Here is a 21,098-nt window from a genome sequence, read left to right as displayed (position 1 = left end):
GGATTGTATAATGTTAACACTTGTGGAACATTTCTAACTCTAGGTGTGCAGCGTAGCTAAGTTTATAAGCAAAGGTTGTTGGTACATAAGCTGGTGTTGCACAGTTTAAATTCAGTAATTATAAGTTACTAGTAAAGATACCCATCCCCAGTGATGGAGAAAAGCAAGCAAAAGTATCCGTCCCTAGTGACGGAAAAAGGTTTGAGTTGATCCATCAATTTCAATTATTCCATGGACTTTCAAAACGTCAATTTTGTTGCACTCTTGGTTTCAGAGCCAAAGCTCTGAGCTACCTGTACCACTCACCGCGAATTGGTACTGCAACATCGAGCGGCGAGTTGAGTGGAGTGCATGCGCATGTTCGAGATAAAGCACCGTCTTTTGCAGTTAAGGGGATTTTTTTTTTTTTTTTTTTTTTTTGTATACTGAATCGAGGCTCGTGAAAGAGCTGACATTTACTTCACAAACAAATCAACCAGACAAACAAAATATATAAAAAGAGGGAGCGGAAGACAAGATGGGGAGAGAAGGGGAAGCACACAAACACTTAAGAGCACACAACATTTAAGAGCAGGGAGATGTGTGGGAGGGAGAGCGCTTGGGGGGAGGAGGCGTGGGAACAGGGGGGGGGGGGTTGGGGGGGGGGAGAAGTATAAAATACAAGGACACCAAGGACTTCCAGGACAGAAGTTGGTATTTCAAAAAAGTGGAATTGGGGTGAAATTAGCGGGATAGAAAAGATCAAGGTTTTGGATGGGGGAAGATAAGAGATGGTGGTGAACAGCTGTTTTAAAGACCTGGAGGGAGGAGTGGGATTGAAGAGAGTGAGGGAGTTTGTTCCAGAGGTGGGAGAAAAGAGGAATGAAGGAGTGAAGGTGAGCAGAGAGTCTTGATTTTGGCAGTTTAACCAAAAGAGGGTTGCAGGCAGATCTTGTGCGACCTGTAGGAATATGTGGGGGACAGAGCACAGAGAGAGCTGGGGGGGGGCAAGGCCAGAGAGGAGTCGGTAGAAGACGGAAAGACCACCAACCTGCCTGCGGTGAGTGAGTGAGAGGCCCTTGTGGAAAGCGAAGGAAAGAAAAGAGAAAGAATGAGCAGAGACGCAAATGAAGGCTCCACAAAGTTTTAAAATCTATTTCACATACAATTAATCACAGATAGAATGATTAGACATCCTCATACAGAGCAGAAATGTAAGTAATAAGCCTCTTGATCACGCATTACCAAAAAAAATCAGGCTTTTTATGCTTCCGTCAACGAAGTCGCCGCAGGCATTATGTTTTCAGGTTTTCCATTCGGCTGTCCGTCCGTCCGTCCATGATAGGTTTTCGTTACCACGATAACTTGAGAACAGCTGAAGGGTTCTTAGTCAAACTTGGTGCATGTATGTATGATGCGGTAAAGATGAACTGATTAGATTTTGGGGTCAGGAGGTCAAAGGCCAAATGTCAGAGGTCATGTTCGGTAAAAATCCTGTTACCGTGCTAACTTGTGAACCAGTGATGGGATTCTGACCAGATTGGGTACACTTATGTGTAATGATGTAAAGATGAACTGATTAGATTTTTGGGTCAAAGGTCAAAGTCAAAGTCTGTAATACGTCCATAACTTGAGAACGGTTGAAGTGATCTAATTCAAACTTGGTACAGATATGTATTATACCTGGTGTTGGCCGAATGGTTAGGGCGGCAGGCTTGGGATCCTAAGGTCCTTAGTTTGAATCCCATTCAGCTGCTGAATTAATACCAGGTGGGGTTGACTCAGCCTGTCATCCTTCCGAGGTCGACGAAATGAGTACCCGGGTACTGGGTCCTCTCCCAAGGAGGTTGGTGTCAAGATTTGCACTCCGGCTGCCGTAAAAACACCTCATTCCGCAGCACACAGTGGTGTGTGTCTGGATGGTGTTGAGGAGTCGTCCAAGAATGCAGTGGCGGGCTGATCCATCGTACGCTCATATACAGTCACGTGAAAAAGTAAGTACACCCCATGTAAAGTTTTGACTTTTTCAACATATTTCAACATACAGCTATTTGAACTTCAATTCAACAATATTGATAGATAAAGGTGATATAATATAACAAATATCATGAAACATTTACATTTTGTAGTCCATTGTATAATTGAAATAAACATGAATGCAAATTTCGCATGTGGAAAAAGTAAGTACACCCCGACATTTATCACTACTTCAAATACCTAAAATTAGAATCAGGTGCACCAGCTCAGGTGCAAATGATTAGAACATCGTTAGAGAGGATCTTGGAGGAACCTGTCTTATTTAAACCTCAGACATTTAGTTTCGTTTGCTCTTTGTTGTTGAAATGTGCGGCGTCACCATGCCTAGATCAAAAGAGCTCTCTGAGGCCTTCAGAAAGAAGGCTATAGATGCCTATGAGTTTGGGAAGGGATTTTAAAAGATATCCAAACAACTTGAAATCAATCATTCGACTGTCTGGAAGATCATCTACAAGTGGAGAAGATTCGAAACAACTGCCAACTTGTTCAGGCCAGGCCGCCCCAGCTAGTTCAGCCCGAGAGCAGACCGCAAGATGCTGAAAGAAGTCTCTAAGAACCCCAGAATGTCATCACGGCACCTACAGGTAGCTCTTGCCACTGTTGATGTCAAAGTGCATGAGTCTACCATTAGAAAGAGGCTGCACAAATTTGATCCACATGGTATGTGTGCCAGGAGGAAACCTTTGCTGTCCAGAAAGAACATCAGGGCAAGACAAGTTTGCCAATGAACACCTCGGCAAAGACCAGCACTTCTGGAACAATGTGCTCTGGACAGATGAGTCAAGGGTAGAGCTATTTGGCCACAGTACCAGAAGACATGTTTGGCGAAAACCAAAGACAGCATTTGACCACAAGAACCTGATACCAACTGTAAAGCATGGTGGTGGAAATATTATGGTTTGGGGCAGCTTTGCTGCATCAGGGCCTGGGCAGCTCACCATCATATAATCCACTAGGAATTCTTCACTATACCAGAGGGTGCTTGAGGATAATGTGAGGCCATCTGTCGGAAAGTTGAAGCTCAACCGAAGGTGGACCTTGCAACATGACAATGACCCTAAACATACCAGTAAATCCACCAAGGAATGGCTGAAAAGAAAGAAATGGAGGGTTCTGGAATGGCCAAGACAAAGCCCGGATCTAAATCCCATCGAGATGTTGTGGGGGGATTTGAAACGAGCTGTGCATGCAAGAAACCCCTCAAACATCGCACAGCTGAAAGAATTCTGCATGGAGGAGTGGGAAAAAACTTCTCCCAGTCGATGTCAGAGACTGGTAGACAGTTATAAGAAACGCCTACTTGAGGTTGTTTCTGCCAAAGGGGGCAATACCACCTCTTAGAGCCAAGGGTGTACTTACTTTTTCCACATGCGAAATTTGCATTTATGTTCATTTAAATTATACAATGGACTACAAAATGCAAATGTTTCATGATATTTGTTATATTATATCACCTTTACCTCTCAATATTGTTGAAATGAAGATAAAATAGCTGTATGTTGAAATATGTTGAAAAAGTCAAAACTTTACATGGGGTGTACCTACTTTTTCACGTGACTGTATATATTGTTGTGGATATGAGAATTGTGTTTCTCTTATTGTTGTGTAAATTGTTGTAAAAATATCACCCTCCTTCCTCCAGTTGTGTATAAAGGTCAAAAGGGCGTCCCGTAATTAGGTCATAAACAATCACGTTAGCCAATCATAGATTTCCTCCTTGTTGGTAGTTTATTTCCTTATTCTATGTCGGTTAAGGCTGTGTCTTCCATTAATTGACACTCCATTGCACCGAATTCAAAGAGATAGATCCCCTTTCATTCCCATTCCCAAAGCCTCTACTGCCAACTGCATTTGCCGCCATTACGGCGTGGTCAGCTCGGGGAAGAAGGGCGTGCCCGCCCATCGTCATCAAGGGTGGAGCCAGAGAGCCCGTGCCCACCAATCAGGGCCGAGGCGAGCTCACCGATGGGCGTGTCCTGGAGGCCGGCGGCTTGATCGCCCGAGGCGTTATATAAGCGCGCGCGGAAGCCTTTGAAAGGAGTTCGAAGTTCTAAGAGTTGCGCCAGAGATGGCAGGTGAGCGAGACGAGCCCAGACGGAGAGAGAAAAAGAGAAGCGAACTGGCAAGCCCGAGTGGAGGAACGTGAGAGAGACCGGAGCAGTTTTGGAGAGCGCACGGTGCACAGGAGGAGCTTCGCCACGCAGTTTTGAAACCGCGGCGGTTTTTGGCGATCGCAGCTCGAATCTTGACGGCGGCTGTCCGCTTCCAGCCCGACCGATCCCCGCTGAACCTTCCTCTCCCGCCAAGCCATCCACCTCCAGCGATTCGTTCCTGCCTTCATTTCCCCATTCGTGTGAGTCCGTCTTTGTTCTGTCCTGGGTTAAGTAAGACTGCATAGGTAAGCTAAGTTTCACTGTGTCCTTCTGGTCCGTCCCTCTTTCTGCCTTTATTTTATTATTCTTCCTTCTCCTTGGTTTCTTTTGGTTGTAAATAGTAATAAATCCTATTCGTATTTCCGACCTCTTGTCTTCTTCTTCTTCACATCCGTCGTCTTTGTCTTTTCCCAATTGAATACCTGTGGCACGATTTGGCCAACGTTTCAGGATCGGGTTAGTCTTGTTAACGGTTCGGGCCGCGGCTGCCATCCGCTCGGCAAATTACCATCTTATCCGCGGTCGCGAACGAAGCGGCTCACCGGCCTTTCCGGAGGCCGCGGTGCAGCTTCAGGGACCACGTCGGTCAGTGACAAGCGAGGGGACAAATCCCCCCTCAAAGGGGAACCATAGGCCGACGTTGGGTTCCGTAACAATTGGTGTCTGGGAGTGAGATACGGACCTGAAGCGCTTAGCGCGCTCAAATTACGAGTGGGCCGAAATTTTTGTTTTATAAAATCTTAAATTTAAAATCGTGCCATGGATAGTCAAGGCGGCGGGATGCTGGTGGGGGAACTAGAAGAGGGGTTAGGGGTAACCCAGGACCACAGGGAGGAAATGGAGGAGGAGAACAATGGTGAGGTGGTTGAGGAGGTGTCAGGTGCACAAAATGGTGCCCTCGCGCACGTGATTGCAGCGGCACCAAATTTAGCGGCACCCGTGACCGTAGCAGCACCGGTGGATTTGAACCTTTTTATGATGCAAATGGAGGCCCTTATGGCCAAGACTAGTGAGCAATTACGAGACGGGTTAAACAATATGGGAAACAAATTTGAGGGGTTAGACAACGGGATAAAAGAGGTAAAGAATGGGTTAACGGGGTTGGAAAATAGAATGGCTGCCCAGGAGAATCAGATAGAGGGGGTGAAAAATGGGTTAGGGGGGTTAGAAAACAAGATGGAAAACAAATTGCGGGAAATAGGGGAGCAATCGGCCCCGGAAATTAAACAAATGGGAGAGCAGATAAAGGAGGTGAAAATCGGGTTGGAAGGTAAACTGGATGCTCAGAGGGATGAATTGGGACAGATGAGGGCGGCATCTACTAAAGAAATGGAGGAGATGGGGGAAGAAATAAGACGAGGTGTAAGCGAGGAGGTCTCGGGGGTACGCGAGGAGGTAAAGCGAGGTGAGAAGCGTATGGAGAAAGAGGTGAGGAATAATACGGCTAGGTTACAGGGGGGCATAGAGGGTCTGACGAGGGGAGTAGAACAGCTGACAGTGGGACAAAAGGAATTAGTGGAGCAGGTGGAAAAGAACACTGCGGTACTAGGAGGGTTGAAAGCGACACAAAACGAAATCAAAAATGACTTGATAGCGACGAAGAGGGAATGTCAGATGGTACGTGAGGGACTGACAACGAGGTTGGACGAGGTGACGGAGGCAATGGAGACAAAGGACCGGGAGGTGAGGACGCACATAGAAACGGTCAAGGTGGCCTTGGAGGACGAAATTGAGGAGACGCACCGGGAAATAAAAGAGGTGAAGCAAAAATTAGAGGATGTGGAAGAGGGGGTGAGTGAAATTAAGAAGAGACGGAGGGAAACTAAGAGGGAGATAAAGGAGGAAGTGATGGAATATGTACAAGGTCGGTGCTCAAATCGTGATGGTGTGCTTGCTAACCAAATAAAGAGTTTGCAGGTGGCGAAGGAGGTGCGGAGACGAGGTGCCAAGGTGAGTGGCGATATACACGGAAATGTATATGGTGTGAGGGGAGATTCAGTCGGCTTGGGGGTTGGTTTGGACCCGGGTGTTCGTGAGAGGCCGCTGGTGAAGTGTGCGACAGGTACGGAGTGTATGGACAGAGGAGGGGTGCGAGAATGTCCGACAATGGGGTGTGTGAGGAAAAAGTGCGCGCCGAGGAGTGAGTGTGCTGTCGAGAGTGAGTTGGTCGTAGCGCGTGTGCGGGGGGGGGCACATGGAAGCGCGGGATGGGGAGTGTTACAGGGGATGTGTCGGGAGAATGCACACCTGTGGTGAGCGTTACGGAGGGTGTAATGGGAGAGTGTGCGCAAGACGATGCGCGTGAAAGGTGTGTAAAGGACGGGTGCATGAGGAAAGAGTACGCTGTCGAGAGTAAGGGTGAATGCGCGACCGAGAATGGTGGTAAGAGTAGTAAGAGTGACACGGAGCGTGAGTTGGTTGTGGCAGGTGAGAGAGGATGTACACCTGGAATGAAAGGATGCACATCTGGAATGGTAGAGCGCGTATGGGGATGCACACTTGAGTTAGTAGTGAGGCACGTGATTGGGTGTGCAAGTGAGTGCACACCCGTGGTTCTCACAGAGGAGGTGACCGAGGAGGGGGCGCGAAGAGGTGTGTTGGTGAGGTGTGCGAACGACGAGTGTGTGCAAAGGTGTGCGGTGGTCAGGTGTGTGACCAAGTCTGTGAGCGGAATGAGTGTACCTGGGTGTGTAAGAGAAGGTGCAATGACGAGGAGCATGGGAACGGCTGGATGTATGAGCAAGGAACGGGCTGCGGGGTGTAAGCATGCAAGTGGAGCATCGACGCTAACTGGGTTAGCGGTTAGAGCGACTTATAGCCAAAGCGGGCCTTCGGTGCGTGCCGGGCAGCTTCGTGTGCCGCGGGGACCAGAGGGGATCGTGACCGCGGCGGTTTCGAAAGAACCGCCGTGCGGGATCCACGCCGGGCCTCGCTCTGAACAGCCGCGTCCGTGCTCCGCTAGGCGGAACGGGCGGCCCGATAGGAAGGGTCGTCATGGCGACCCCCTTTTGTTGAGGCGTTCCGGCAGGGCGACATCGGGCCATTGGACGGCTCCGTGCCGAGATGGTGCGTTGGATCTCGGCCCGAGTAAACCTTGCCTGCACCGAATGCCGGACGGATCCAACTGCCGGCACCAAGCAACCCGCATTCATTGCTCGGCTGTGCGAAGCCGGGCTTTAGAGATGAATTGGCGCACTGAGAGGCTCTAGTGCAGGGGCGGGCAACCTTTTCAGAGTGAGGGCCAGATGAGACTTTTGGAAGGAGATCGCGGGCCGGAGTGAAAAACGAAATCTCAGAATTACTATATTTTGTTTACATGAATAGATTGTACAAAAATTGCATTGAACACTCTACAAATCAATGAGACTGCTGGTGCTGTTTGCCATGAAGAAGTATTTCCATGTCTGGCTCGATGGTTGAGGTAGACAACAGAAGAATGTCATTGAGGTGGCGGTCCGAGAGTTGGGAGCGAAGGTGAGACTTCGTGTACTTCATTTTCGAGAAGAGCTGTTCACAGCAGTAGGTGCTGCCGAACATGGCCACAATGCGTTGGACATGGGCAATGTATTTTTGAAAATTGTTAGAAGGGAGAACGGTGTCGCGGAAGAAGGACAATGGAGAAGAGGTGCGGAACTTCGCCTTCATTTCATCGTTGCACTGCAGCTCCACCAACTCCATCTGTAAGGAGGCAGGGGCGTCTTCCACGGGGAAGTCAAAGGGAGCAGTGAAAAGCTTGAAGTCCGCAGCCAGCACCCTGACTCCTGCAAAACGGGAAGCAAATTCCTCACGTAGAGAGTTGACGACACTAACGCAAGTGCCCAGGTCCACATCGTCAGGGGCACATGCAGCAAGGCGAGGAAAATGCACAAACTGACCAGAAGCCAATTGAGCCTCCCACAAGCGCAGTTTAACCTCGAAGGCAGTGATGTGCACGTACATGTCTGTCACGAGAATGTCTTTGCCTTGCAGCTTTATGTTGAGGGTGTTCAGGTGCGCCGTGATGTCCGTGAGCAGGGCCAGGCGAGCTAGCCACCGCGGATCAGAGAATTGATCAGCGTGGGGAAGGTTCTTCTGACGTAGAAAGGTGGCAATCTCCTGCTGTAGGTCGCACACCCGAGACAGCATGGCCCCACGACTCAGCCAGCGTACCTCACAGAAGTAGAGCAGGTCGTTGTAGTGCACGTTCACCTCGTCCATCAGTGCCTGGAACTGACGATGGTTAAGGCTGCGGGAGAGGATGGAGTTGACGACCTTCACCACGACAGACATGACACCAACGAGGTTGGCAGACTTAGCGCACAGGGACTCTTGGTGGATGATGCAGTGCATCTTGTTAATGGGCTGAGTGTATCCGGCGGCTGCACAGTGACGCACTAGCAGCGAAGCGGCGCCCTTCTTCTCACCAACCATCGCCGGGGCACCGTCGGTCGTCACACACACAAGACGGGAGAGGTCCAGGGAGTGCTGATCAACACACAGAAGCACGGCGTCGCAGATGTCTTTCCCAGTGGTGGTGTCGCGCAGCGGGACAAGCTGGAGGAATTCCTCACACACTTGAAAGTCAGCGGTGACGCCACGGATGAAAACGGACAGCTGGGCCGTGTCCTTTGTGTCGGTGCTCTCATCCAGAGCGAGGGAAAAGGCGACGAAATTTGAGCTGCGTGTTTTGAGTGAGTCGTGCACGTTTTCCGACATATCCTCGATGCGGCGACGAACGGTGCGGGACGAAAGGCTCACGTTCTCAAAGGCGGAACGCTGCTCTGGACAGACGGAGTCCACTACAGCGAGGAGGCATTCCTTGATGAAGTCCCCATCCGCAAATGGCTTCATTCGGCGAGCAAGGATGCGGGAGACTTCATAACTGGCGCGCGTCACCTTTTCGGCCTCAGTATTCTGCTTGCGGAAGAGTGAAGTTTGTTTCTCCAAGTTGCCTGATAGTCTAACCATGGCGTCCTTCCTTTCGGTGGCAGACACCGACGCGAAGTTTGACGAGCGGTGCTCTGTCTCCCAGTGGCGGCGCACGTTGTACTCTTTTAGGACAGCCAAAGTCTTCAAGCATATGAGGCACTGGGCCTGTCCAAAGCGCTCGATGAAGAAGTACTTCTCCCACTCAGGGTTGAAGATCCGACGCTCGAGGTCCACTTTCCTCTTCTTAACACGCTGGGTCGCAGACATGATGAGCTGAAAAGGAAGAAAATTAGGTATATCAGCAATGAATAAATGATGTAACAGCAAGCAATCTGGGGCACAAAAAATCTCGGAAGACGAATTGTACAGATGAATGTATTTATTTTGCGCGCACGTGGCCAACGCTGAATATGACACAGTTTCACCGTAAAACTGAAATACAGGAAATGAATCAGTCTGCATACTTTTTTTTTTAAAGAGTTCGTTTTCCTTTTAAACAAAAGTTCGTCAATTTCGTTTTCCTTTTAAACAAAAGTTCGTCAATTTCTTTTTTCTTTTACAAACAGAAAGTTCGTTATATATATTTTTTCTTTACAAATAGAAAGTTCGTTATATTTTTATTTTTACAAATAAAAAGGGAGAATAAAATTATTTAAACGCAGCAAATGAAAGATAATAACATGTTCTAACAAACAAAACAAAGCAAATTGAAAGAAAGTGAAAATTGAAATAGGTTTAGAGAACTCTGCGTCGCTTACCTCTTTGTTGCAAGTTATTTGTCCCAGACACCAACGTTTGTCGCAAGCTGACTGAATCGGAAGGACGTCCGTATCACATGCCGGCTGATTTGAAAAGACCGCCTATCAGCAAGCAGGCGGTGTCTAGGCAAGACAGTTCCCCGTGCGCATGTCTTCCGGAAGAGGACGGTGCTGAAGACAAAATGTCCCTTTCTTGAATTCAGACCGGCTAAATATAAACTCTTACATTTACAAATGATATGAGTTTTACTGGGAGGTCCGCGGGCCGGATTGCAATAATAAAGCCTAGCAGGGTGGCGGGCCGGACGCTAAATCCGGCCCGCGGGCCGGGGGTTGCCCGCCCCTGCTCTAGTGAGTAGACTGTGATGAGGATAGTGTTTTGGACCCGAAATTGAAAAACAAAATTTGATGATTGGCAAGGATTGGCATATTGATGATTGGTAGTGATTGGCAAATTTTTAATTGGCTGGAATTTGATGTGCCAAATTGGTAGTGAGAGATACCCGATGTGATGGGATGGCAACTCTACCATCCCTCACAGCGGGGGCAAAGGAGCACGAGTCTTATGGGGTTTGGCAGTGAAAACTAGCCCGGGAGGGTTAGGATATCGTGTGTAGGGACCTAGAGATTGACAATAGGTAACGCTAAGGTGAGGTAGTGACAATGATACCTGTAGTGGGGACACAGGTAGATTAGTTTGAATTATAATGACGAGGGAGCGCAATAGTTTAAAGGGGCGACTGGGAAGCGCAAGTTCCAGAGGGGAGTAGTTAGATGAGATGATGCCGTGTGTGTGAGGATCGAAAGTGTATTGAGCAGGGTATGAGTAAATGATTGTGATTGTGAGTTGTATTGAGATTGCACAGGTGTGCAACTGAACAGGTGTATAGAGCAGTGTATGAGGGAGTGATGGTGATGTGTGTTGTGTTGACCCAAATGGTCCAGGGAGGAAGGAGGGTGCAGGTGGCACCAGGTGTGATTGCACAGGTGTGCAACTACAGGTGAATGGAGAATGGTTGTGTGAAATACATGGAGTGTGGAATATATGGAGTAGGGAATGGATGGTATGGAGTGAGTATGGTGGAAACTGTGGAGTGGAGTGGATGGTGCGAAGGTGTGGATGGGGGAAAGGAGGATGGACCCCATCACGAATACCCGGGGAGGGTAGTGTAAGAGTTAGGTAGAGGGTACAGGTAAATTGTGGTTGGATATTGGCATCTGTGGTGCGTGGTGGAAGAATGGAGTTTGGATGGGTGCATTAGTGACATGGAAATGGCTGGGCGTGTGGCCTGTTAGTATGTGTAGTTGGTTGGGCACTCCACCACTGTGAGGATGTCGGCCAGGTGAGTCCGCAGGTGGGCTCTGGGAGCCGGTAGAGTTGTTGTGGATGGGGCCCGAGGATCCGGAGGATGGACCCGGGTAGCCCAGTGCCAGAGGGCACGGAGGGGTGACAGAGCCAGGAGGGGCCTTCCCCAGTTAGATAGGTTAGGGTGAGGAGCTAGGTAAGCTCGGGTGGCAACTACAGTGGTGGAGGTGTGCAGGTGGGTAGACCTGCTGGGAGAGCTACACGACTCAGCCCGGAAATTGTGCAAGGGCACCGGGAGATGAATCGGGGGAGTGAGACCCCAAATTGATAAGCACCACAGTTTGGTCAATGGGAATTTGGTTCTTAAAACCGCATAGAGTAAGTTGGCCAATGGTTTTGCAGGGAAAGACCCTGGGTAGTGTAAAGTGTATTAAAGTCATTTAGAAGGTAGTTAGGATGGAGATCTCCTCACACCATCTACATCCACTCACCTGGGATGACGTACCTCCACACCATGCCATGGTTGTTTTATTATTTTATTGTGCAAATGTTTGGAATGTGAGACGCATCATGACGTGGGTGTGACATTGTGCTGATGTTCCATCTCTTCCTCCTTATGAGGATTGATGATGAATTGGGTGATGGCAAATTTTGGATTAGTGGGAGTGAAGACGAATTTGGTGTCGGGGAAATATGGGGAAGGCGAGACATTAGTGACGAATTTGTAATGTGTAGATTGTTGTACATATGGGGTAAGGGCAAGGGTAGTGTAGGTCACATGTGGGGGGGCGTACGGTAGGGACGAGCTTTTCTCCGCTCCGTCTCCATACGCACCTCGCCTTGCATTGCCTTTATTGATGTGTACCCTTGTGACCTTACCCCTCGCTCACCTGTCTTTTCCGCCCCCCTTGTCTCCCACACGAGGACTGTGCGCCACTGGGCGCCGAGGGGAGCGTGCGGGAGTCCGCCATTGTGCGCCCGAAACTCTCGCAACCACAGCTGTCTGCATCGATGCACCACCTTATGGACCACATGGCTGTGGCTGAGCACCACTGATGGACCCCATGGGTTGGGGCATGGCCCCTCTGCTGGAACCAGCCATGAAGGCCCGAGATCTTGCTGGCGGACCTTGGTCACAGGGCACCGATGCCACACAGGTGAACCACATAGTCGGCCCTGTGGGCCATAAATAAATAAAAAACGGACACGTGTTGTGCTTGCTTTTATTATACCAAATAGGCCGCCAGCAAAGAAGTTGGCAACATCTGGAAGAGAACCATGGCCAGCAGAGGGAGCCAAAGAGGAAGACCAGCACCAGGGTTTGTTGTTTTTATTTTTATTAAGAACTGTGGTGACTGTGCACCGATTGGTGCTTGATGGTGTTTTGGTGCATTGTGGGTGCTTTCTGGTGTGTCGATGCAGAGCAGACTGTCTCTCCCCCAAACGAACAATCACAGGTCCTGGGTTGCGTATTGTAAATAAAATAGCGTCGTTGTAAATAACGCGCCCCCACCGTAAGTGTTTTAGTTTGAAGACCATTCCGCAATTCGGTTAGCTGTGGGCGTGAGTCTGTTAGGCAGGGTGCAATGGAGCAGCGGGAAATATTTATTTGTATTTTAAAACTGTCACACTCAGGGTCAGGTTAAATGTAGAGGGAACTACACCTACGTGCCACACTAAAAGTAAAAGTAATAGGCCCGGGATGTGCCTAAGAGGGGGAGGGTGCAGTGTTGTGGATATGAGAATTGTGTTTCTTTTATTGTTGTGTATATTGTTGTAAAAATATCACCCTCCTTCCTCCAGTTGTGTATAAAGGTCAAAAGGGCATCCCGTAATTAGGTCATAAACAATCACGTTAACCAATCATAGATTTCCTCCTTGTTGGTAGTTTATTTCCTTATTCTATGTAGGTTAAGGCTGTGTCTTCCATTAATTGACACTCCATTGCACCGAATTCAAATAGATAGATCCCCTTTCATTCCCATTCCCAAAGCCTCTACTGCCAACTGCATTTGCCGCCATTACGGCGTGGTCAGCTCGGGGAAGAAGGGCGTGCCCGCCCATCGTCATCAAGGGTGGAACCAGAGAGCCCGTGCCCACCAATCAGGGCCGAGGCGAGCTCACCGATGGGCGTGTCCTGGAGGCCGGCGGCTTGATCGCCCGAGGCGTTATATAAGCGTGCGCGGAAGCCTTTGAAAGGAGTTTGAAGTTCTAAGAGTTGCGCCAGAGACGGCAGGTGAGCGAGACGAGCCCAGATGGAGAGAGAAAAAGAGAAGCGAACTGGCAAGCCCGAGTGGAGGAACGTGAGAGAGACCGGAGCAGCTTTGGAGAGCGCACGGTGCACAGGAGGAGCTTCGCCGCGCAGTTTTGAAACTGCGGCGGTTTTTGGCGATCGCAGCTCAAATCTTGACGGCGGCTGTCCGCTTCCAGCCCAACCGATCCCCGCTGAACCTTCCTCTCCCGCCAAGCCATCCACCTCCAGCGATTCTTTCCTGCCTTCATTTCCCCATTCGTGTGAGTCCGTCTTTGTTTGTTCTGTCCTCGGTTAAGTAAGACTGCATAGGTAAGCTAAGTTTCACTGTGTCCTTCTGGTCCGTCCCTCTTTCTGCCTTTATTTTATTATCCTTCCTTCTCCTTGGTTTCTTTTGGTTGTAAATAGTAATAAATCCTATTCGTATTTCCTACCTCTTGTCTTCTTCTTCTTCACATCCGTCGTCTTTATCTTTTCCAAATTGAATACCTGTGGCACGATTTGGCCAACGTTTCAGGATCGGGTTAGTCTTGTTAACGGTTCGGGCCGCGGCTGCCATCCGCTCGGCAAATTACCATCTTATCCGCGGTCGCGAACGAAGCGGCTCACTGGCCTTTCCGGAGGCCGCGGTGCAGCTTCAGGGACCACGTCGGTCAGTGACAAGCGAGGGGACTAATCCCCCCTCAAAGGGGAACCATAGGCCGACGTTGGGTTCCATAACAATATATATATATATATATATATATATATATATATATATATATATATATATATATATATATATATGGATATACACACACACACAGACATATATAATGATGTAACGATTAACTGATTAGATTTTGGGATCAAGAGGTCAAAGGTCAAACTCTGCAATAGGTCTATCACTTGAGAACGGCTAAAGGGATCTAATTCAAACTTGGAACAGATATGTATAATGATGTAAAGATTAACTTATTAATTTTGCCGTCCCGGGGTCAAATGAGGAGAGGTATTAAACACATGGACACTGGTAGGATTTCCAGGATAGACGTCGGTATTTCACAAAAGTGGATCTGGGGTGAATTAACAGGGGTAGAAAAGATCAAGGTTTTGGATGGGGGAAGATAAGAGATGGTGGTGAACAGCTGTTTTAAAGACCTGGAGGGAGGAGTGGGATTGAAGAGAGTGAGGAAGTTTGTTCCAGAGGTGGGAGAAAAGAGGAATGAAAGAGTGAAGGTGAGCAGAGAGCCTTGATTTTGGCCATTTCACCATAAGAGTGTTGGTGGCAGATCTTGTGCGACCTGTCAAAATATTGTTGGGACAGAGCACAGACAGAGCTGGGGGAGCAAGGCCGCAGAGGAGTCGGTAGAGGACAGAAAGACCACCAACCTGCCTGCGGTTTGTGAGTGAAAGGCCCTCAGAGTTAGCTTCATTGCGGGAGATTCCAATGATTCTGAAAGCTTTGGTTTCAACAGCATGAAGCCGGGCTAGGTGTGAGGCAGGAGCACTGGCCCAGAGGGGAGAACAGTATTCCATTGAGCTGCGGATGAAAGCTTTGTATGTGGTGAGGAACTCATGTCTGCCAAGGAAGGTCTTCGCACAACGGAGGATGCCCAGTCAGCGACTGGCTTTGGAGGCTAGCTTGGAAATGTGGTTTTCCCAGGAAATACCATTGCAGATAGTGAGACCCAAAAGCTTGAGTGACAAAACTTCTCCAAGCAGATTGTTCAGAAAGTGGATGGGAGGGTTTTCCAGTCGGTCTTTTCGGAGAGACATGGTAAGAGTGTGAGATTTGTCAGGATTGAAAGACATGTTCCACTTGTTTGACCAGTCTGTGATTTTGTCCATGTCTGCAGAGAGGGAGGAGGCTGCAGACTGCCAATCTGAGGGATGAGGTATGGAGCGGCAACGAGTGGAGTCATCAGCAAAGAGATAGAGAGGATTTTACAGAGAGTCGGAGAGGTCATCGATGAAGACCAGAAAAGCACAGGGCCCAGAACACTGCCTTGGGGAACTCCAGCCTGAACAGGAAGGGGAGATGAGAGAAATTCATTCAGGGCCACACGTTGACTATGACCAGAGAGGATGTACGCAAGCCATGCGTGGGGATTTCCATTGATACCATAGGAGGAGGGTTTGGTGAGCAGAGCGGGGCGCCAGACCCTATCGAAGGCACGTGATATGTCAAGGGAGATAGCTCTGATTTCCTGTTTGGCATTGAGGACCTCCATCCATTGTTGAGACAGCAGAAGCAGCATGTCCAGAGTAGAATGACCTGGTCTGAATCCAAATTGATGATCCTAGATCAAGCGATTGGAGAAGAGGAAGGATTTGATGTCAGAAGCGATGATTGATTCCATGACCTTGCTGATTATTGTGAGCAGGCTGATTGGTCTGTAGTTGCAAGGATCTGTTTTCCACCTGTTTTTGTGTAAAGCGGTGATGTTTGCTGATTTCCATGCAGATGGAAGATGACCTTGAGAAAAAAATAGGGTGAAGAGAACAGAGAGAGGGTGAGAAAGAGCGGCAGAGCAGGATTTTAGGATCCCTGGGCTGATGCTGTCTGGTTCAGTTGTAGAATCAGAGTCGAGGTTTGACAAAAACTTCTCCGCCTTTTCAGGAGAGAAGGACACAGAGTCCATGAGCAGCTGGGTTCGACTGGGTAAGGTGGGCACAGAGAGAGATAGGTTCGGGACACAAGATTTTGAGGCAAACACAGAGTAAGGTAAGGGAGGGGATGGAAGGGGATCAGACACCAGAAACAGATTTGACCAGACACCACCAGGATATGGAGGAGGGAGGCAGGTTTGAAAGTTCAGTGTTGAGAGTAGAGAGAAATTGTATCCTGGCTCTCCTGAGGGTAGACACACACTTGTTCTGAGCTTGGTGGAAGGAACTGAGATTGCCTTCAGTTGGATTAGCTTTCCATGAGATGAAGGCAAGTTGTTTTATGGCAACTGCCTCACCACAAGCTTCAGTGTACCATGGATGGGAGGAAGGGTTTGACAACTGAAGACGAGATGGGATAAATCTGTGCATGGGAGAAAGCAGTTTACTTTGGAAGAATTCCCAGGAAGAGTTGATGTCAGAGGCAGTAGAGATGGGAGACCAGTCCAGATGATTGATGGCTGCTTGAAGACCGTGCCAGTCGGCCTGAATGAAATGCCAGACTCGTCGGTGCTGAGGAGGCTCTCTGAGAATGGCCAGAGAGATGTCCACTTTAACAAGCACATGATCAGAAGAACCGATTGGAGCAGAAGAAGAGCAGCAGACATTTACAGGGAAGTTTGTCATAACGAAATCTAGAAGAGAAGATACTCCATTGACTGAGATCTGGGTCGGGAAATTGACAGATTGTGTCAGTCCCAGTGAGTCGCATAAGTCCTTTGCTGAGGTGCCATGGCTGGTGTGAGAAGAACCCACACCCAGCCAGCTGGCATGATGACAGTTGAAGTCGCCACATATGAGGAAGAGAGAGTTGGGATGAGTGGATGGAAGTTGGTCCATGTTGTCAGACAGGGAGATGTAAATGGAGTCATAAATAGTCATTTAACATTTGCTCACCAATTCCGGCAGACGGGACACCCAATTTAACGTCCATCCCATAAATGGGATGGAGCACAGATTGATGAATCTACCTGCCTGCGAAAGAAACACCAGGATGACCGTTTGTAGCTGGGTCGGGATTCAAACCCAACCTCGACAGCTTGGAGGTGAGTGTGCATACGTCTAGGGTATCCTTCCAATTTAACACACTCGTTGAGGCCTCTCACCACGTTAATTGTCCTCGGTCATGACCTCGTGTAACTTTTCTGGATTGTCAATGTAGAGACGGGTGGATTTCGCATAAGTGAGATGACCTGGAGCATGGAAGATTGGGATCATTTCACTGATGGCATGAGGATGCAGATCCCAATCTTCCCATGCACTCTAGTCGACTGAAGTGCAATAGCACTCACACATGCTTTATACTCATATATTATATCCACAATCTCCCAGTGCGACTTTTCCCGGCTGCAACTGCCATCAGATTGTCTATAATTTGAATTAGTTGAAGGACCACTCCCTCAATTCAGCACAATTGTTGGCACACTCACTGGTGAAAAGCATCTTGTGGATAGCATGAAGGTGATTGATATTCACCCCACTCAAACAGGGTTCCTTTAAAATTCCTCATACCCCAAAACCTAAAATTCTGAGGGTTCCTTTGAATTCCTCATTCCACAAAACCTGGGTCAAGACGCCAAAACCTTCTTGTGATAAGCAATAACAAAGTTATGGCTCTTTTAGTGTTTTCCTGATATTCGCTAATTGCAACGATAGCCATCTTAGATTCTGAGTTTTCCTCAAGTGGGATTTTTGGGGACTTTACACTATGGTGTTAGGTAGGCATCAAAGCAACTTCCTTGGAAAAAAAGTCAGCTTTCAACAATTTTAGCTCACCTAGACTTTAGTCCGGTGGGATTATGCGACCAAGCAGTGTCCATAGGTAAGTCAGTGAGTGAGGGAGTGAGTGAGTCTGGAAACACTTCAGTCATTATCGCTTGAACCAAACACAATTTTAATGAAACTTGGCGATAAGCTTGATATCTGATGCCTAACAAAGGTGTATTTACCGCATCAAAATCTGCACTCAGTAACAGGTTGAAATCAGGTCTAAAACGCCAAAAAAAATTCCTGCCCGAACCTGCAGTTGGCATTGAATCAACAGCACAGCCGCCGTAAAACACAGACAGGATTCATTAAAATTTGTGTTTCAACCTGGAATGTCATTGTAATGACAGGCGGCTGACTCTCCACACTCGGGCATTTTGATTCCAATTTCGTTCAGTTTGAACATATCGTCGAACCTGTCATATATGACAATCTGCATGCTCTACCTTTATGTTTTTCATTCGGTGTGAAACACAAACAAACCGATTGTTAAAATGACCATCAAATATCGAAAGCATCAGCGTTACGTCTCTTCCAACAAAACAGAACGTGCTGGCCTTAGGCTTCATGCCTCACCTTCCGCTTCAGACAAATTAAGCCCAGGTTTCTTCGTACAGTAGTGTATCGTTTCAGTATTATCGTTTTCATAATAGTAATAATAATAATAATAATATAGTAAATATGACCATACCACTTTAATCCCAATGTCGTGAATACAAAGTTAATGGATTGAAGCGGTGTATGGTTCATGAATCAATGATAAGCGGTGTATGGACTAACAACTGCGGAAGTACGGAATTCGCCTCGGTTTTTTGATATCATGTTATTAACCCAATCCTTGTGGGGTATATAGATTACAGTAGATCTTCCCTCAGTTCTGCAAGTAAAAATTACCTCATGGATGTCGGGATTCCTTCAAATTTCTTTGTTTAATGTTACAAACAGCATTAGCGACTGTTTAAAAATCTAATCATATGTGATTGTGGTTTATAATATTTTACAAGCCCGGCTACGCCGCTGTTCGATTCCGGTCGTGTTTTTTTAATGTGAATGTTGTTTATTTATTTGTTTTCTCCCAATAACCATTTATTTTCTTAAAGTGGTTCATTCTTCATTTCCTACCAGCTGTCTGCTCTTCAACCCAGCCGTTTATCTTCAGTCGAGAATCCTCCGGTGCTTTGACAAAGTCCACTGGTGCCAGCTGTGCCTGGTAAAGCTTGAGGGTGGTTTCCAAGAACTCCTGCAGATGCCAAGGACAGTATACGGTTCATAATGAGGAACAACTTTGTGAATCGTGATAATCTGTAGTTGATCGAGAAAAAACTGGCAAAAATCTTCATTTAAAGGTGTCACTCAACTTGAGCCACTTTAATTCCACAATCTTGGCTAAAGCGGAGCACATTATACTCAGTTATACTGGGGAGTCACATTACTCAATGTTAAATATTTTTTAAAATAAATCAATGAATGATAATCACAAATAGTCAGATAATCTTTCATTGCTATTTTAACCATGACTGGTCTTTTATGTAAAGGCCCAGTTGAGGTCCCAATAATTACAGACGAATGATGTCTTGTGATAATGTAGGAATAAGTTATTTGGAAGATAAATGAGGATGAGGCGAAAGCCATCCCAATAACTTTAGTATCACTAAACCCTCTTAATTCACCAGGAGACATGGCATGCCCTCTATTGTCGTACCTTTCGGAAAGTGAAGCCCTTGTCTCCGTACAGGCGATTCGCCATGTGTAGAGCGTATTTCGCGTGTTGCGAATTCACGGCGTCGTGCAGTTGTAAAAAGCTCTTGTGCAGTGCATCACCACTCTTGTCTTCAAAGTGCAGCACCTAGATATAAAAAGGGACAACTTTAGACACACGACGTGCTCATCTGCCAGTCCAGCATGTGTGTAATAAGTGGTAAACAAGCCTTGGACCAAGGTCAGGATGGGACGACTAGCAGGGTGAAAGGTCTTGCACATTTACCTTTTCGCCATAGAACACAGGAACAACGGGTCAAATTCACTCTCACCTTGGAGCTAGCGTGTAATGTATTGTTACGTTTATGGGGGTAGGTCAAAGGATACCATAAGGAAGGTGCTGTAGCGGTTGCCGCTGAGCATACACAATCGCCTTACACCTGCCGAAGACGCAACCAGGGAGCGATCACTGTACCGGGCTCGCCCAGGCCACCCGGACATGCCCAGATGCGCTTTTCCCTGGCATGCCCGGACTCGCCTTTCCCGGGCACGCCCGGTCTCGCCTTTCCCGTGCATGTCCAGACTCGCCTTTCCCGGGCTCGCCCAGACCGCCCGGTCTCGCCTTTCCCGGGCATGTCCAGACTCGCCTTTCCCGGGCTTGCCCGGGCACGCCCAGTCTCGCCTTTCCCGAACAAACGCTCCGGCATGACGTGTTTGATTGCATATATATATTGCTGCCCGATAAACGGGCTTTTCAGAGTACCCGAGTTTTGGTTTTGCTCAATAAAGAAACTCGGACGAATTCCCGTCTTTTGTCGCGTCAATCCTTTCGACTCGCGTCGGAGCACAGCTCCTTCAGTGCTGTATAATTGTAGCATGGACACTGGACGCGTGGAAGAAACCTTGATGTAATAAGTAAGGAAACTGTAGCATAAGGTTGTTTATGTGTACACCACACGGGGGGTGGTGTTGTGCTAATTATCGGTAGGGATTGAGGTTAGTTTTCCCCAGTGCATGCTTTCCCTCTGTAATCTTCCCCTTATGTTTTTGCACCGCCTTTGAATTGCATTTACCATGGCCGGCAAAAAATCCACCGTTAAATGACAACAACCACTCTGGCAAGATGCCAGGAAGAGCCGATGGGACTAAGCCCCGCCTCTAAAAGACTTAATCGGAAACAGGCCACACCCCTGAGGGACAAGATTAGCCCAGAGGATGAGGGCGGTGCAAACTGGGAGGGACGTTAGGTGATTGGCTCTCAAGAGGAAGAAGAAGAGCGCATCACTCTCTCTCGCTGGTTTTGCTCGGGGAAGAAGGGCGCCATCTTGCCATTCAAGCGCTGGTGTGTTGGACTCACCAAGGAGCTCTGGAGTGCGTTGGCACTTGGCAGTGTTTTGGTGACTACTAGGATTGTGGTGAGCTCAAGGCCATGATGTTCGCCACAAGGACGAGGAGGGGAACCTAAAAGGAGGCCGTCTTGGCTGCTTGCTTCGCGCCTGGGCGATTTCGACAGACGGCGCCGCAGCCATTTTAGGGTGCTCCGGCGCGGGAAGCATTGGACTCAACCACCACTACCGAACTCATCAAACGAA

At 48.1% G+C, this 21,098-nt stretch overlaps 2 protein-coding genes across 2 annotated transcripts in view; both read right to left on the bottom strand.

Annotated features, from left to right (window-relative positions):
• Positions 1-21,098, bottom strand: part of LOC137434145 (leukocyte elastase inhibitor-like) — a 41,662-nt gene that overhangs the window by 9,133 nt on the left and 11,431 nt on the right. The window contains exons 2-3 of the mRNA XM_068126853.2: positions 19,511-19,654; positions 18,931-19,048 (exon numbers count right to left, since the gene is read on the bottom strand). Coding sequence (XP_067982954.2) covers positions 18,931-19,048; positions 19,511-19,654 — 262 coding nt within the window. The remainder of the gene's footprint in view (positions 1-18,930; positions 19,049-19,510; positions 19,655-21,098) is intronic.
• Positions 40-10,230, bottom strand: LOC144894106 (general transcription factor II-I repeat domain-containing protein 2-like). Its single transcript, XM_078786187.1, has 3 exons — positions 9,836-10,230; positions 8,358-9,350; positions 40-90 (listed from the first exon to the last, which is right to left on the bottom strand). The coding sequence occupies exons 2-3, from the start codon at positions 9,342-9,344 to the stop codon at positions 40-42; spliced, it is 1,038 nt and encodes a 345-aa protein (XP_078642313.1). The 5' UTR covers positions 9,345-9,350; positions 9,836-10,230.

Source organism: Myxine glutinosa, chromosome 10 (genome assembly GCF_964187855.1).
Source record: "Myxine glutinosa chromosome 10, kmMyxGlut1.1, whole genome shotgun sequence".
Lineage (NCBI taxonomy): Eukaryota > Metazoa > Chordata > Myxini > Myxiniformes > Myxinidae > Myxine > Myxine glutinosa.
Note: the sequence above shows the minus strand (reverse complement) of the source record. Positions and strands in the feature narration are given on the sequence as shown.

Excerpts from the sequence above, each read along its gene's own strand:
- LOC144894106 (XM_078786187.1), bottom strand. The coding sequence starts at position 9,344 with ATGTCTGCGACCCAGCGTGTTAAGAAGAGGAAAGTGGACCTCGAGCGT. Across the intron at positions 91-8,357 it reads TCCAGGCACTGATGGACGAG|CTTATGTACCAACAACCTTT; the intron begins GTGAACGTGCAC and ends GTGCAACACCAG.